At 52.4% G+C, this 18,584-nt stretch overlaps 1 protein-coding gene across 2 annotated transcripts in view; it reads left to right on the forward strand.

Annotated features, from left to right (window-relative positions):
• snapc4 (small nuclear RNA activating complex, polypeptide 4) overlaps nucleotides 1-18,584 on the forward strand; it is a 61,306-nt gene that overhangs the window by 26,023 nt on the left and 16,699 nt on the right. For both annotated transcript variants that reach the window (XM_070863652.1, XM_070863653.1), the window contains 5 exons: nucleotides 789-883; nucleotides 5,011-5,105; nucleotides 8,830-8,915; nucleotides 11,063-11,527; nucleotides 12,875-13,091. In XM_070863652.1, the coding sequence (XP_070719753.1) occupies nucleotides 789-883; nucleotides 5,011-5,105; nucleotides 8,830-8,915; nucleotides 11,063-11,527; nucleotides 12,875-13,091 (958 nt within the window). The remainder of the gene's footprint in view (nucleotides 1-788; nucleotides 884-5,010; nucleotides 5,106-8,829; nucleotides 8,916-11,062; nucleotides 11,528-12,874; nucleotides 13,092-18,584) is intronic.

Consider the following 18,584-nt stretch of genomic DNA (forward strand, 5'->3'; position numbering starts at 1 on the left):
GGTAGCACCGCCTTGTCATTCAGTCGTGGTGGAATGTGACTGCAGGCTGTACTGACCCGTCCTCTCCTCTTGACCACGTGACATCCCCTCGCCTGTTTATAGTTTTCTCTCTCCGCACCTCCCCAAAGGCGCGACGACTGGGGCTCCCCTCCAACACCTTGCCGGCGAGGAGCCTCGAGTCACAGCTGGCCCCGGCCCTGTGCCGATCTGTAGCCCACCTTGAGGAAGGGAATCGTGAGCGTGGCCCTCGCTGCCACCGTCTGTTCCCCTCTTCCCACCAAACTCCATGCGTACCGATAGCAGTGATATCAAACAGCCCTGAATGGTATCTGGGGAATTTCCAGGTCTGTGTGGCTGGGTGATGCCGTTACTATCCCTGCCATATCTTAATCCATAAAAAGACAAACAGAATCCTTCATTTTGTATTTGGAGCTATGGAATACAAAAGCAGGCAGCAATGTTGAACAGCTTTGGGCCCCCATGATAGAAAGCATTTAAAAGCAATGGAGAGGTGCAGCTTAGATTCTCTGGGATAGTATTACATCGGGTGAGCGGCAGTGTTTCTGTTACTTTTATTTTAGGCGCGCAGCCCCTTTAACATGCTGTGTGGCCCATTCACATTCCCACGTACGCGGGAGCTCTCGGCCGCTGCACAGCTTAAAGGGAACATTGGTGAGGAGTCGGTGCAATGAAGAGTGACCCGGGAGGTCTGAGCCTTTTTTTACTGCAGCGGAGGAGGATTAAGGGCTGATGTGATGGAGGTCTTTAAGATGGTGTTTTGTTTCCAGCTCCTCCTGAAGGCAGTGGCGAAATACGGAAGCCGGGAATGGTTCAAGATCCAGGAAGAGGTCCCGGGGAGGATCGACACCCAGTGTAGAGACAGGTGTGTTTATTGCAGGGCAGCGTCTCGGGAGTGTGAGGCCAGGGAGGGGCGCGATCAGCCCGTGTCACAGCTTCTGATCACTGCCCCGTGGGTCAGAGCAGGTTGCTAGACTGATTAACACCCGGAACACCCAACAGCCAGCTTCCTCCTCACCCAACGTCCACATTCCTGCAGGGCTCTCGGACGGAGATTGGGAGCGGTGCAGAGCACTGACCCTTCCTCTTATTGTCTCCCCCTTCCACAAGACCAAAGAAAGAAAGAACTCCCAATTCTATCACACCTTTCATGACCTCAGGACGTCCCAAAGCACTTTACAGCCAATTAAATACTGTTGAAGTGTAGTCACTGTTGTAATGTAGGAAACAAGTCAGCCAAAGTGAGCACGGCAAGCTCCCTCAATCAGCAATGTGATAATGACCACATCACTCTGTTTTGGTGATGTTGATTGAGGGATAAATATTGGCCAGGACACTGGGGAGAACTTCCCTGCTCTTCTTCGGATGAGATGATATACCAAGGTCCCATCTGCTCTCCCAGGTAGACGTATGGTACTATTTTAAAGAAGAACAGGGGAATTATCTCCGGTGTCCTGGGGCCAATATTTATCCCTCAATCAACATAACAAAAACAGATGATCTGGTCATTATCACAGTACTGATTGTGGGAGCTTGCTGTGCACAAATTGGCTGCCTCGTTTCCTACATTACAACAGTGATTACACTCCAAAAGTACTTCATTGGCTGTAAAGCGCTTTGAGACGTCCGGTGGTCGTGAAAGGCGCTATATAAATCCAAGTACATAAGCAATGGGGAGCCATTTGAGCCTGCTCCGCCATTTAATAAGATCATGGCTGACCTGATCTTTGGTACTGGAGATATGTGAAGAGAAACGTAGGTCCCTTGCAGTCGGACTCAGGTGAATTTATAATGGGGAGCAAAGAAATGGCAGACCAATTGAACAAATACTTTGGTTCTGTCTTCACGAAGGAAGACACAAATAACCTTCCAGATGTACTAGGGGACCGAGGGTCTAGTGAGAAGGAGGAACTGAAGGATATCCTTATTAGGCAGGAAATTGTGTTGGGGAAATTGAATGGATTGAAGGCCTTTGCATAGCCCCTTGTATTCTAGACCTCTAGATATAAACCTCCGCCATTCCATTAGCCTTTTTAATTATTGTCTACCTGTTCATGATATTTTAATGATCTTTGTACCTGGGAGTGGGAACACTTTTGGCATTTTTCAACTATGACACAATTAACATCTGTGTTCATTCCAGATGTTTGTTGCTGTATTTGGATGGGATAAATCCCCGGGGCCTGATTGTCTGCATCCCAGAGTACTTAAGGAAGTGGCCCTTGAAATAGTGGGTGCATTGGTGATCATTTTCCAACAGTCTATCGACTCTGGATCAGTTCCTATGGACTGGAGGGTAGCTAATGTAACACCACTTTTTAAAAAAGGAGGGAGAGAGAAAGCGGATAATTATAGACCGGTTAGTCTGACATCAGTAGTGGGGAAAATGTCGGAATCTATTATTAAGGATGAAATAGCAGCGCATTTGGAAAGTAGTGACAGGATCAGTCCAAGTCAGCATGGATTTATGAAAGGGAAGTCATGCTTGACAAATCTTCTGGAATTTTTTGAGGATGTGACTAGTAGAGTGGACAAGGGAGAACCAGTGGATGTGGTGTATTTGGACTTTCAAAAGACCTTTGACAAGGTCCCACATAAGAGATTGGTGTGCAAAATTAAAGCGCATGGTATTGGGGGTAATGTACTGACATGGATAGAGAACTGGTTGGCAGACAGGAAGCAGAGAGTTGGGATAAACGGGTCCTTTTTGGAATGGGAGGCAGTGACTAGTGGAGTGCCGCAGGGCTCAGTACTGGGACCCCAGTTCTTTACAATATATACATTAATGATTTGGATGAAGGAATTGAGTGTAATATCTCCAAATTTGCAGATGACACTTAACTGGGTGGCGGTGTGAGCTGTGAGGGGAACGCTAAGAGGCTGCAGGGTGATTTGAGCAGGTTAGGTGAGTGGGCAAATGCATGGCAGATGTAGTATAATGTGGATAAATGTGAGGTTATCTACTTTGGTGGCAAAAACACGAAGGCAGAATATTATCTGAATGGCAACAGATTAGGAAAAGGGGAGGTGCAACGAGACCTGGGTGTCATGGTACATCAGTCATTGAAAGTTGGCATACAGGTACAGCAGGCGGTGAAGAAGGCAAATGGTATGTTGGCCTTCATAGCTAAGGGATTTAAGTGTAGGAGCAGGGAGGTCTTACTGCAGTTGTACAGGGCCTTAGTGAGGCCTCACCTGGAATATTGTGTTCCGTTTTGGTCTCCTAATCTGAGGAAGGACGTTCTTGCTATTGAGAGAGTGCAGCGAGGGTTCACCAGACTGATTCCAGGGATGGCTGGACTGTCATATGAGGAGAGACTGGATCAACTGGACCTGTATTCACTGGAGTTTAGAAGGATGAGATGGGATCTCATAGAAATGTATAAGATTCTGATGGGACGGGACAGGTTAGATGCGGGAAGAATGCTCCTGATGTTGGGGAAGTCCAGAATCAGGGGACACAGTCTTAGGATAAGGGGTAGGCCATTTAGGACTGAGATGAGGAGAAACTTCTTCAGTCAGAGAGTTGTTAACCTGTGGAATTCCCTGCCGCAGAGAGTTGCTGATGCCAGTTCATTGGATATATTCAAGAGGGAGTTAGATATGGCCCTTACAGCTAAAGGTATCAAGGGGTACTGAGGTGAATGATCAGCCATGATCTTATTGAATGGCGGTGCAGGCTCGAGGGGCTGAATGGCCTACTCCTGCACCTATTTTCTATGTTTCCATTTGCCTTCTTGATTACTGGCTGTACCTGCACACTAACGTTTTGTGTTTCATACACAAGGACTCCCTGGTCCCTCTGTACTGTAGCATTTTGTACTTTCTCTCCATTTAAATAATAATTTGCTTCTTTATTTTTCCTGCCAAAGTGGATAACCTCACACTTTTCCACATTATACTCCATCTGTCAAATGTTTGCCCCCTCACTTAGCCTGTCTATATCCCTTTGTAGATTTTTTGTTGTCCTCCTCACAAATTGCTTTCCCACCCATCTTTGTATCATCAGCAAACTTGGCTCCATTACACTCGGTCCCTTCATCCAAGTCATTAATATAGATTGTAAATAGTTGAGGCCCCAGCACCGATCCCTGTGGCACCCCACTAGTTACCATTTGCTAACCGGAAAATGACCCATTTATCCCGACTCTCTGTTTTCTGTTAGTTAGAAAATCCGCTATCCATGTTAACATATTACCCCCAACCCCTTGAGCTCTTATCTTGTGTAGTAACCTTTTACACGTGGCCTTATCGAATGCTTTCTGGAAATCCAAATATACCACATCCACCGGTTTCCCCCTTATCCACCCTGCTCCAGCAAATTTGTCAAACATGATTTCCCGTTCATAAATCCATGCTACTCTGCCTGACTGAATTATGCTTTTCCAAATGAACTGCTACTGTTTCCTTAATAATGGACTCCAGCATCTTTCCAATGACAGATGTTAGGCTAACTGGTCTATAGTTTCCTGCTTTCTATCCTTTTTTTAAATAGGGGCGTTACATTTGCAATTTTCCCATCTGCTGGGACATCTCCAGAATCCAGGGAATTTTGGTAGATTACAACCAGTGCATCCACTATTTCTGCAGCCACTTCTTTTAAGACCCTAGGATGTAGGCCATCAGGGCCAGGGGACTTGTCCACCTTTAGTCCCATTATTTTACCGAGTACTTTTTCTTTAGTGATTGTTTTAAGTTCCTCCCTCCCTATAACCCCTTGATTATCGATTATTCGGATGTTTTATACAAGTCCTTCTTTTCTTATTGTTAATGGGTTTTTTTGAGGCAAGGAAACTGGCCCTGTGATTGGTGGCAGAGGGGCTGGTGTGGGTGAAAAAAGCTGTCCTGGTTGGGTCAGGCAGAGGGGGGGGGGGAAGATGTTCTGTTAACCATAGTCGTCTATTTTTAAAGCCAGGATGGCTGTAAATGACTGGGGACAGGGCCTCGTGGATTGATGTGGGCGAGGCAGTGACTGTGTTCAATCTATCACAGGTACCGGAATGGTTTAAATCCCAATCTGAGGAAAGGAAAATGGACACCAGAAGAAGAGCGAGATTTGAAAGCGCTGATCGAGAAGCATGGAGTTGGTAAGAGCGTGGCACACGTACACCACCCCCGAAATAGCATTTTGTTTCTCTGCTAGTCCCCACCACCTGCTGTGTCCTGAAGTAGTGATTCACTGAGGTACGGGGGTTGGTGTCATATTTGACCCTGAAATGAGCTTCCGGCCACATATCTGCAGCGTGACTAAGACCGCCTATTTCCACCTCCGTAACATCGCCCGTCTCCACCCCTGCCTCAGCTCATCCACTGCTGAAGCCCTCATCCATGCCTTTGTTACCTCTAGACTTGACTGTTCCAACGCACTCCTGGCTTGCCTCCCATATTCCACCCTACGTAAACTAGAGGTGATCCAAAACTCGGCTGCCCCGTGTCCTAACTCGCACCAAGTCCCGCTCACCCATCACCCCCTGTGCTCGCTGACCCCTACATTGGCTTCTGGTTAAGCAACGCCTCGATTTCAAAATTCTCATCTTTGTTTTCAAATCCCTCCATGGCCCTCGCCCCTCCCTATCTCTGTAATCTCCTCCAGCCCCACAACCCCCCCCACCCCCCACCGAGATGTCTGCGCTTCTCTAATTCTGTCCTCGAGCATCCCTGATTTTAATCGGTCAACCATCGGTGGCCGTGCCTTCTATTGCCTGGGCCCCAAGCTCTGGAACTCCCTCCCTAAACCTCTCTGTCTCTCAACCTCTCTTTCCTCCTTTAAGACCGTCCTTAAAACCTCCCTCTTTGAACAAGCTTTTGGTCACCTGCCCTAATTTCTACTTATGCAGCTCGGTGCCAAATTTTTATCGCATAACACTCCTGTGAAGCACCCTGGGTCGTTTCACTACGTTAAAGGCGCTATATAAATACACGTTGTTACATGGAGGGCGTCCAACGCCAGATCTCCTGCATTTGACAGCTCGCTCCACTATATCCTCAACTAACTCATTTGTCAGACATGACTTGCCTTTAATCGATTTCTGCCTGTCCTGAGTTGAGTGTCAATAATTCTATCCCTATTTTAATTCATTCACGGGATGTGGGCGTCGCTGGCAAGGCTGCCAATTATTGCCCGTCCCTAACTGCCCTTGAGAAGATGGTGGTGAGCCGCCGCCTTTGCTGTGGGTCTGGAGTCACACATAGGCAGACCGGGTAAGGGCGGCAGCTTTCCTTCCCTAAAGGACCCAGGTGGGTTTTTACGACAATCCGGTAGTTTCATGATACTGGTTTTTTAATTCCAGATTTATTTAATTGGCTGAATTTAAATTCCTCAGCTTCCGTGGTGGGATGTGAACTCGCGTCTCTGGATCATTAGTCCAGGCGCCTGGATTTCTAGTCCAGTAACATAACCACTCTGCTACCGTATCCTGTGCTAAAGCCTCCAGAGGCTTGCCTGCCACTGCCTCAAATCTACCCACAGTTAAGTCATCAAATAACCTTCCTAGCATTGGAATATCAGAATGCTATAAGGAAGGAACGGTTCACAAGTTGTCCGAGTTACTCCCACGACACTCCACACTCAGCTGCTGTCTTTTTCTGTTTCTTTGCCCGCCCCCTTTCCCCGGGGCTCGGGCCGAGGCTAACATTCTTGCAAATGCTCCGTGCTGCCGTCTCCACTTCTTCTTCCCTCTTGTGAGCAAAGAGCCGGCTACGTTCTGAACGGTTTGCTTATGGTCGCTGAGCATCCTCGAGGGGCAGAAACAGCAACAACCGCCACTTCTGCCGCTCTCCTCGCGCACAGGTGGATTCGCTAACGCACCTCACGAGGGGGGGGAGGCAGAGCGCGGGTGCTGAGAGAGTGCGAGATGCGTTGGGGCAGGAGGGTTTTTTGAAAGCAGGAAGGAGGGTGGTTATGAAGGGCAACTGTGTAGTGACCCGAAAACGTGGCCCTTTAATGGGGGAGCAGGAAGGAATTTGACACGGTCACTGTGGGAGCAACGATAGTAACAGCACTGAAACTGGTCACCCCAGTGTCTAAGTCTCGCTCAAAATGAGAGGCATTTGATTAGCCTACTGCATCTGGGGAGCTCAAACAAACAACCTGTGTTCCCCGACCACTCAAATGTTCAGAGACATTTGTTTGTCCTTGTACACAATCACAGAAAGCTAGCGTGCAGGTGCAGCAAGCAATAAGGAAGGCAAATGGCATGTTATCGTTTATTGCACAGGGGGTTGGAGTACAAGAGTAAGGAAGTCTTGCTACAATTGTACAGGGCCTTGGTGAGACCAAACCTGGAGTACTGGGGACAGTTTTGGTCTCCTTATCTAAGGAAGGATATACTTTCCTTGGAGGCAGTACAACGGAGGCTCACTAGATTGATTCCTGGGATAAGAGGGCTGTGCTATGAGGAGAGATTGTGTAGAATGAGCCGACTCTGCAGGGGATTGAACGGGTAGATGCCAACAGGTTGTTTCCCCTGGCTGGAGTGTCTAGAAATCGGGGACACAGTCTCAGGATAAGGGATCGGCCATTTAAGACTGAGATGAGGAGGAATTTCTTCACACAAGGGGTTGTGAATCTTTGGAATTCTCTGCCCCAGAGGGCTGTGGATGCTGAGTCTCTGAATATATTCAAGACTGAGATCAGTAGATTTTTGAAGTCTAGAGGAATCAAGGGATATGGAGATTGGGCGGGAAAGTGGAGTTGAGGCCAGGATCAGATCAGCCATGCTCTTATTGAATGGGGGAGCAGGCTCGAGGGGCCGAATGGCCGACTCCCGCTCCTATTTCTTATGTTCTTATAAAGGTCAACATTCCATTTGCCTTCCTGATTACTTGCTGTACCTGCGTACTAACTTTTTGTGTTTCATGCACAAGGACCCCCAGGTCCCTCTGTACTGCAACACTTCGCAATTTTTCTCCATTTAAATTATAATTAGCTTTTCTATTTTTTCTGCCAAAGTGGATAACCTCGCACTTTCCCACATTATACTCCATCTGCCAAATTTTTGCCCATTCACTTAGCCTGTTTATATCCCTTTGCAGATTTTTTGTGTCCTCACAATTTGCTTTCCCACCCATCAGCCATGATCTTATTGAATGGCGGAGCAGGCCCGATGGGCCGTAGGGCTGACTCCTGCTCCTATTTCTGATGTTCTGAGTATCTTCCACTGTTGCTCCAGCTCCGTAACGTAGAGCAAGAAGTCGCTTCCTGGCCATGTGGCTGCCTTGAAGGCTCAAACTATGGAGCCATAAAGTCTCCCGCGGGGCCAACAGGGGGCGGTACAGGCAACACGTGCCACATGGCGAGTGCCCACCCCTCCGTGTATTGCACCGAGGGGCTTAGGGTCCTGGTTTATTACTTGGTGAAATCCTGCCGGCCCTCGGTCCGGGCTCACACGTGAATAATGTTCCCACGGGGAGAGGATTGTATCCCTAGAGTGGCCACTAGTGGAGGAGGAGGGCGGAAAAATGTGGGCGGGGCGGGGAGGAAAATTGAAGAGACATTTAAGACGGAGATGAGGAGAAATTTCTTCACTCAGAAGATTGTGAATCTTTAGAATTCTCTACCCCAGAGGGCTGTAGATGTTGAGTCGTTGTATATTCAAGGCTGAGATCGATCGATAGATTTTTGGAGTGTAGAGGAATCGAGGGATATTGGGATTGGGCGGAAAAATAGAGTTGATTTGGAAGATCAGCCATGATCTTCTTGAATGGCGGAGCAGGCTCGAGGGACAGAATGGCCGACTCCTGCTCCTATTTCTAATGTACTGTAACCCCACCCATGGATTCAGTGTTTTGAATGTCTCTTTATTTTCCCAGGTAAGTGGTCCAAGATAGCTGCAGAGATGCCAGCAAGAACGGACACTCAGGTTCTCAGCAAATGGAGAATAATGACGGGCATTAGGGTAAGAGTTGGGATCGCATTACAGTTAATGTACCAGTCAGCTTCCAGTGAAATTCTTCGTGTCTCTGTATACCGCGTCAGAAAGCTCCTGAAATTGCTGCAGACTTTACAAAAGTTTGGGCGTTCTCCCTCAGTTGTTGGGCTGCTTTCTTGCTCTTTTTCGTTTTGTTGCTTTAAACGTCAGATTATACACACACTCAGTTGTAGTAATGGCAGGATCAGGTCTTTAGTTCTTTAGTTCAACCTTCATACTACACAAAAACCAGTGTGAAAGGTACTGAGAGAGACACTTCACAAAACCAGTGCATGCTCTCTGCTTGAGAAAGACACTCCAATTCTAGTGTCACTGCTCAAAGTGTTTGCTCTTAGCTCTTATACAAACCCAGGTCTTTGAACTCTATATTCCACACATACGATCAATGGTACATCCACAGTGCGTACAAATACCTGTACTAACAAACAGACAATGGAAACTAAAGGACCAGCCACCCATTGTCCTGAAATCGGGTCTTATTGCCGCAATCAACCCTTGCCATGAATTACTGTAATCATCATCGTAGGCAGTCCCTCGAAGCGAGGATGACTTGCTTCCACGACTGAGTTCGCAGCTGTTTCAATGAAGGACCTAATATTCCGGATCCCGAACTACATCCTGAAGGGTGGAAGATGCCTGCGCCTGGATTTGATTAACGTGGGGTGACCGTTGCACACCAGCCACCACACGGGCTTGACAGAGCGAGGTCTTGGTCCAGTGGCAAGGATTACCCAAGACTAACTGGAGACCAGCTCTGCTGTACAGACCGAGCACGCACGCATATCGCAGTGTGGGCTGGCCCGTGCTCCCCAGGGCCCTCGCCTCTTCTGGGCCCCAGATTCACGCCTCTCCTGGGCCCTGGTCACGTCCCTCTACGGACACTTTCGCCCTTTGCCCCTCCTGCTGTGCCTGCCCGCACTGAAGTCAGTGCCCTGGCTTCCCAGCCGTTGCCCTCCTGCAGCAGCACGCACTGCTCCCTGCAGTGGTATACCGCCTCACACAGCTCCCTCAATGGCCCCGGCCTGCTGATGGTCTTGCAGGCTGGGACCGCGCCGATTTCCGGGCTACTGTAAACACACAGGCAACCAGATTGATGCATTTGAATGGCTGAATGACTCTCACCGTCTAGCATCTTGTTTCTGTGGAGATATCCTCTGCTTTGGTTCAAACTTCAATACACTCCATGCTCATCAGAAAAGCTGCTTCAACTTTTAACCCAACATGTCGGCTCAGACTGCACCATAAAGCGTTGTATTTGGAAAATACTGGCTTTCGCTCCCACATTGAGTATCTCCGATTAATGGAACTCTCCTTTCCCAAGTAATGGTCAATCATTTCCTGTAATCGTCCTTTGGAGGCACTTCCCATCAACGCCCCAGTGGAAGTATAGTATTAGGCAGTCCCTCGTATCCAGGATGACCAAAAAGGGGATGAGTTCACAGGTGTTTCAATGACCTGACATTCCAGATCTCGAAGGGTGGAAGATGCCTGTGCGTGGATTTTATTAACATGGGTGACCGTTGCACACCAGCCACCACACGGGGCTTGACAGAGCGAGGTCTTGGTCCCGTGGCAAGGCTCAACCAAGACGACTGGAGATCACCAAGTGCTGTACTGACCCCCGTTCAATCCTTGGTCTCCGGTGTCGGTAAGGTGAGGGAGGTTCAACAATTTACCCCAGGCACCCCTGTGTTAGGAGGTGGGGGGGGGGGGGGCGCGGAGGGGCAGGGTTCCTGCGTTTGAATGCTGTATGGTGGACCGCGTCCCAGCAATCCTGCGGTCAGCTAACTCGGCACTGACTGGAAATAAAAGGCCTGGCTCTGCACCAAGCTGTTAGCAGCTAAGCGGTTGTCGGGGATGGGGAATATTTTATGTATGTGTTGGTGCATGCATCGGTCAGCGGTGAGGTTTTGAGAATCACCAGCATTGAAACAGAATGAATTCACTAACAGCTAGCTCGATCGGGATCGTTCTCATGGACGACACTTCGAAAGTACTTCATTGGCTGTGGAGCACTTTGGGGCACCCTGAGGTGGTGAAAGACCCTGTAGAAATGTAAGTCCTTTTCTTTTTAAACTCCGAATTTTTAAACCAGAATTGATTTTTATTTTCAGATTCAGCAAAGGGCCCAAGCTAAGTTCGAGAAAAGGAGGAGGAGGAAGTGGCGTAATTGGGAAAGCACGTCTGAAGAGAGCTCTGACGAATTCGAGGATATCAAGTTCCAGGATGAGCCGGAAGAGAAGGAGAAGGAGGAAGAGGAGGAGGAGGAGGAGGATCCCGAGGAATTTCAGGAATCGAAACGGAAGAAGCGGAGGGTGAAGCCCAGCGTGAAAGGTCGGGATTTGGTCGAGTCCATCGTGCTGGACGTGGACCGCTGGGTCCCGGTACTTGAAACGGAGCCAGCCCCAGCCGGGAAAACCACAAACGGCAACACGGCGACAGAGCAGCCTGCGGGAGCTCCCAAGGTCGAAGGTCAGAGCCGTCTCGGCAGACCCAAATCTAGCAAGATCTGGAGAAGTGTTCCCGGCCCGGCCAGTGCAGCCGCGAGCGCGAGTGAGCCGGACACAAAACCGAGAGAGGTGAGCGGCCTCAATGGGAGCAAGTTGGGCCACTTTTCAAACTTCCTTTGTTGTATTAAAGTTTTTTTTTAATTGACTTTACAAGTGTTGGGAGTTCTGCAAGAATGGATCCTTTTGTTCACTTATTTTGAATATTCCTGGTTGCCCAGAGGGAAATGCCATAACCTACAGAGCTGGAAAGTGGGATTAGGCTGGATAGCTCTTTGTTGGCTGGCACGGACACGATGGGTCGAAATGGCCACCTTCCGTGCTGTAAATTTCAATATTTCTATGAAGTAAGTGTTGGCAAATGATGGCTTGGGAGAGGGGTATTCTGGGTCACTCTCATCTTTCTCCCATTCTTTCCCCCAAAAGATAGCTTCAGTGGGTTACTAAAAGCTCACTCAGGGGCCCTTCTCCATGTGCGACTTTAAACAAGAGAGTGAGAGTGGAAGGTGCGGGTATGCTGGTGTTGTGGTTGTTACTGGACCAGTGAGCCAGAGAACAGGAGTTCAAATCCCACAGCGGCAGTCTGAACATTTGAATTCAGTTTTTAAAATCTGGATAGCCTTGATATCGCGGAGTGGCTTGCTCAATCACTTCAAAGGGCAGTTAAGAGTCATAGAATCATAGAATGGTTACAGCACAGAAGAAGGCCATTCGGCCCATCGAGCCCGTGTCGGCTAGCCCCATTCCCCCCGCACTTTCCCCGTAGCCCTGCAAATGTTTTTCCTTCAGGTACTTATCCAGTTCCCCTTTTGAAAGCCATGATTGAGTATACCTCCACCACACTTGACCGAGGCTCAAAATCATGGGGGGTCTGGACAGAGCAGGGAGAGAAAGTTCCCACTGGCGGAAGGGTTGAGAACTAGAGGGCACAGATTTAAGTTGATTGGCAAAAGAACCAGAGGGGTCATGAGGAAACATTTTTTGACGCAGCGAGTTGTTGTGATCAGGAACGCACTGTTTCAAAGCACGGTGGGAGCAGATTCAATAGTAACTTTCAGAATGGAATTGGATGGGGAAAACATTAACGGGCTATAAGAGAGGGGTGGGCGTGGGGTAGGTCTAATTAGATCGCTCTTTCAAAGAGCTGGCGCAGGCACAACAGGCCGAATGGTCGCTTCCTGCATTATATCATTGTCTGATTCCACGATCAGCAGCTAGGTTGCGGGTACTTTACAGGGAGTGTTGACCTACACCTGCCCCTGCCTGACTGGGGAGCAGGGTGGCTTGGCCTTCGAGCCTCCTGCTTGCGTGTCTGGGGAGGTGATGGGTACGGAGAGAGGCAGGAGAAAACTTGCTTTTAAAAGATTCTCAGTCATTGTCTGATCCCCCCCGCCCCCGTTCTTTGTCCTTTTTGCACAGGAAGAACTGGCCGCAAAAGTGGGAGAGCCGGAGCTGGCCCCACTTCCCGAAAAGGCCCAGTGCCCAGCAGTGGACAAGGTCCGAAGGAAGCATCGGCAAACCCAAGGGGGGCCCAAGAAAGCGCTGAGCAGGGCCAGCCTCTCCGAGATCAACCTGGAGAAGCGTCTAATCGCGGCCATGATCCCCTGGACCTCAGTACGGCCAGTCAGTAGGGAAGGTGAGAGGCGCAACTCGACGACTGATCTTGGGGCTGTGCATCGAGCCATTTGCCTTTTCCCCCACCCCTCCCTCCAAAGGTTGAGGAGGTTGGGCCTCTACTCATTGGAATTCAGAAGAATGAGAGGTGATCTTATCGAAGCGTGTAAGATTATGAGGGAGCTTGACAAGGTGGATGCAGAGAGGATGTTCCCACTGATGGGGGAGACTAGAACTAGGGGACATAATCTTAGAATAAGGGGCCCATTTAAAACTGAGAAGAGGAGGAATTTCTTCTGGGGGTTGTAAATCTGTGGAATTCACTGCCTCAGAGAGCTGTGGGAGCTGGGTCATTGAATAAATTTAAGAAGAGATAGTCAGTTTCTTAACCTATAAGGGAATAAGAGGTGGACAGGGAAGTGGACCTGAGTCCATGATCGGATCAGCCATGATCGTATTGAATGGCGGAGCAGGCTCGAGGGGCCAAATGGCCTACTCCTGCTCCTATTTCTTATGTTCTTATATTCCCCCCCCCGCCCAAGAACCAGAATAAAAAGTTCCGCAGACACATGGCGTTTCCTGTGGCCCACCTAAGTGATATTCTTGATGTGAGAGCTGTGTGTCCCTCCAGACTCGACTATTCCAACACTCTCCTGGCCGACCTCCCATCTCCAACCTTCATAAACTTCAGCTTATCCAAAACTCTGCTGCCTGTGTCCTAACTCACACCGAGTCCCACTCACCCATCACCCCCTGTGCTCACTGCCCTGTGTCCTAACTCACACCAAGTCCCGCTCACCCATCACCCCCTGTGCTCACTGCCCCATGTCCTAACTCGCACCGTGTCCCACTCACCCATCACCCCCTGTGCTCACTGCCCCGTGTCCTAACTTGCACCGCGACCCACTCACCCATCACTCCCTGTGCTCACTGCCCCGTGTCCTAACTCGCACCGAGTCCCACTCACCCATCACCCCCTGTGCTCACTGCCCCGTGTCCTAACTCACACCGAGTCCCACTCACCCATCACCCCTGTGCTCGCTGACTGTGTCCTAACTCGCACCGTGTCCCACTCACCCACCAGTCCCGCTCACCCATCACCCCCTGTGCTCACTGCCCCCGTGTCCTAACTCGCACCGAGTCCCACTCACCCATCACCCCCTGTGCTCACTGCCCCGTGTCCTAACTCACACCGAGTCCCACTCACCCATCACCCCCTGTGCTCACTGCCCCCGTGTCCTAACTCGCACCGAGTCCCGCTCACCCATCACCCCCTGTGCTCACTGCCCCGTGTCCTAACTCACACCGAGTCCCGCTCACCCATCACCCCCTGTGCTCACTGCCCCGTGTCCTAACTCACACCGAGTCCCACTCACCCATCACTCCCTGTGCTCACTGCCCCGTGTCCTAACTCGCACCCAGTCCCACTCACCCATCACCCCCTGTGCTCACTGCCCCGTGTCCTAACTCACACCGAGTCCCGCTCACCCATCACCCCCTGTGCTCACTGCCCCGTGTCCTAACTCACACCGAGTCCCGCTCACCCATCACCCCCTGTGCTCACTGCCCCGTGTCCTAACTCGCACCCAGTCCCACTCACCCATCACCCCCTGTGCTCACTGACCTACAGTGGCTGCCGTTCCGGCAGCGCCTCAATTAAAGAATTCTTATCCTTGTTCCCAAATCCCTCCAGGGCCTTGTCCCTCCCTATTTCTGTAATCTCCTCCATCCCTTGAAACCTCCGCGAACTCTGTGCTCCTTCAATTCTGGACTCTTACTTTTCCCTGATTTTAATCGGTGGCCGTGCCTTCAGCTGATTGGGCTCTAAGCTCTGGAACTCCCTCCCTAAACCTCTCCGTCTCTCGACCTCGCCTCCTTTAAGACATATTTCAAAATCTACCTCTTGAACCAAGCTTTTGGTCACCTGCCCTAATATCCCCTTGTGTGGCTCGGTGTCACATTGTGTTTGCCAGTCGCTTCTGCGAAGCGCCTTGGGACGTTTTACTATGTTAAAGGCGCTATATAAATGCACAGTGGTGTTTTTTTTGTTTTTTGACCCTTTGGCCGGGTGGGGGTGGAATTGTATCCAAGTGTGATTCTGTCTACACTTGGTCGTCTTTCCCCCACTTCACACAGGAAGCAGTGTCGGGAGCTGCTAACCAGTTACCGAACCTGCCGGCCTCTCGGTGTTGGTGACTCGGTCACACCACGCAGGGCGTTCGGTCACACCACGCAGGACGTCCGGTCACACCACGCAGGACCTTCGGTCACACCACGCAGGACGTCCGGTCACACCACGCAGGACCTTCGGCCACACCACGCAGGGCGTTCGGTCACACTCACACCACGCAGGACCTTCGGTCACACCACGCAGGGCGTTCGGTCACACCACGCAGGACGCTCGGTCACACCACGCAGGGCGTTCGGTCACACCACGCAGGGCGTTCGGTCACACCACGCAGGGCGTTCGGTCACACCACGCAGGGCGTTCGGTCACACCACGCAGTACGTTCACTCACACCACGCAGGGCGTTCGGTCACACCACGCAGGGCGTTCGGTCACACCACGCAGGGCGTTTGGTCGGCCACACCACGCAGTACGTTCACTCACACCACGCAGGGCGTTCGGTCACACCACGCAGGACGTCCGGCCACACCACGCAGGGCGTTTGGTCGGCCACACCACGCAGTACGTTCACTCACACCACGCAGGGCGTTCGGTCACACCACGCAGGGCGTTCGGTCACACCACGCAGGGCGTTTGGTTGGCCACACCACGCAGTACGTTCACTCACACCACGCAGGGCGTTCGGTCACACCACGCAGGGCGTTCGGTCACACCACGCAGGGCGTTCACTCACACCACGCAGGACGTTCACTCACACCACGCAGGGCGTTCGGCCACACCACGCAGGACGTCCGGTCACACCACGCAGGACGTCCGGTCACACCACGCAGGGCGTCCGGTCACACCACGCAGGGCGTTCGGTCACACCACGCAGGACGTCCGGCCACACCACGCAGGGCGTTTGGTCGGCCACACCACGCAGGGCGTTCGGTCACACCACGCAGGACGTCCGGTCACACCACGCAGGGCGTTCGGTCACACCACGCAGGACGTCCGGTCACACCACGCAGGGCGTTCGGTCACACCACGCAGGGCGTTCGGTCACACCACGCAGGGCGTTCGGTCACACCACGCAGGACGTCCGGTCACACCACGCAGGGCGTTCGGTCACACCACGCAGGGCGTTTGGTCGGCCACACCACGCAGTACGTTCACTCACACCACGCAGGACGTTCGGTCACACCACGCAGGACGTTCACTCACACCACGCAGGACGTCCGGTCACACCACGCAGGGCGTTCGGTCACACCACGCAGGACGTTCACTCACACCACGCAGGACGTCCGGCCACACCACGCAGGACGTTCACTCACACCACGCAGGACGTTCGGCCACACCACGCAGGACGTCCGGCCACACCACGCAGGACCTTCGGTCACACCACGCAGGGCGTCCGGCCACACCACGCAGGACGTTCACTCACACCACGCAGGACGTTCACTCACACCACGCAGGACGTTCACTCACACCACGCAGGACGTTCGGCCACACCACGCAGGACGTCCGGCCACACCACGCAGGACCTTCGGTCACACCACGCAGGACGTTCGGCCACACCACGCAGGACGTCCGGCCACACCACGCAGGACCTTCGGTCACACCACGCAGGACGTTCGGTCACACCACGCAGGGCGTTCGGTCACACCACGCAGGACGTTCGGCCACACCACGCAGGGCGTCCGGCCACACCACGCAGGGCGTTCGGTCACACCACGCAGGACGTTCGGCCACACCACGCAGGACCTTCGGCCACACCACGCAGGACCTTCGGTCACACCACGCAGGGCGTCCGGTCACACCACGCAGAGCGTTCGGTCACACCACGCAGGACGTTCACTCACACCACGCAGGACGTTCGGCCACACCACGCAGGACCTTCGGTCACACCACGCAGGGCGTCCGGTCACACCACGCAGAGCGTTCGGTCACACCACGCAGGACGTCCGGTCACACCACGCAGGGCGTCCGGTCACACCACGCAGGGCGTCCGGTCACACCACGCAGGGCGTCCGGTCACACCACGCAGGGCGTCCGGTCACACCACGCAGGGCGTCCGGTCACACCACGCAGGGCGTCCGGTCACACCACGCAGGGCGTCCGGTCACACCACGCAGGACGTTCACTCACACCACGCAGGACGTTCGGCCACACCACGCAGGGCGTTCGGCCACACCACGCAGGGCGTTCACTCACACCACGCAGGGCGTTCGGTCACACCACGCAGGACGTCCGGTCACACCACGCAGGGCGTTCGGTCACACCACGCAGGACGCTCGGTCACACCACGCAGGGCGTTCGGTCACACCACGCAGGACGCTCGGTCACACCACGCAGGGCGTTCACTCACACCACGCAGGGCGTTCACTCACACCACGCAGGACGTTCGGTCACACCACGCAGGACGTTCGGTCACACCACGCAGGACGTTCGGTCACACCACGCAGGGCGTTCGGTCACACCACGCAGGGCGTTCGGTCACACCACGCAGGGCGTCCGGTCACACCACGCAGGGCGTCCGGTCACACCACGCAGGGCGTCCGGTCACACCACGCAGGGCGTCCGGTCACACCACGCAGGGCGTCCGGTCACACCACGCAGGGCGTCCGGTCACACCAGCGTTGATGAACAGGTGTCCATGGGACCCGAGCGCCTCGGTGGAAAGGAAATGGAGATACCACAAATCTAAACTAACAGGTCAGACAGCACCAGTAAACAGCAACAACAACTTATATTTATATAGTGCCTTTAACGTAGTGAAATGTCCCAGGAGTATTATGCGATAAATGTTTGACACCGAGCCGCATAAGTAGAAATTAGCGCAGCTGACCAAAAGCTTGGTCAATGAGGACGTTTTTAAGGCGAGTGGTTTAGGCAGTGAGTTCCAGAGCTTGCGGCCTAGGCAACTTAATCAGGGATGCTCAAGAAGGCAGAATTAGAGGAGCGCAGACATCTCTGGGTGGGAGGGGGGGCTGGCTGTGAGGCTGGAGGAGATTGGAGATAGGGAGGGATTTGAAAACAAGGATGAGAATTTTGAAATCGAGGCATTGCTTAACCAGGCGCCAATGTAGGTCAGTGAGCACAGGGGGTGATGGGTGAGTGGGACTTGGTGCGAGTTAGGACACGGGGCAGTGAGCACAGGGGGTGATGGGTGAGCGGGACTGGGTGCGAGTTAGGACACGGGGCAATGGGCACAGGGGGTGATGGGTGAGTGGGACTGGGTGTGAGTTAGGACACGGGGCAGTGAGCACAGGGGGTGATGGGTGAGTGGGACTGGGTGTGAGTTAGGACACGGGGCAGCGAGCACAGGGGTGATGGGTGAATGGGACTTGGTGTGAGTTAGGACACGGGGCAGTGAGCACAGGGGGTGATGGGTGAGTGGGACTGGGT

Source organism: Pristiophorus japonicus, chromosome 20 (assembly GCF_044704955.1).
Source record: "Pristiophorus japonicus isolate sPriJap1 chromosome 20, sPriJap1.hap1, whole genome shotgun sequence".
In the NCBI taxonomy this organism is placed as follows: Eukaryota; Metazoa; Chordata; class Chondrichthyes; family Pristiophoridae; genus Pristiophorus; species Pristiophorus japonicus.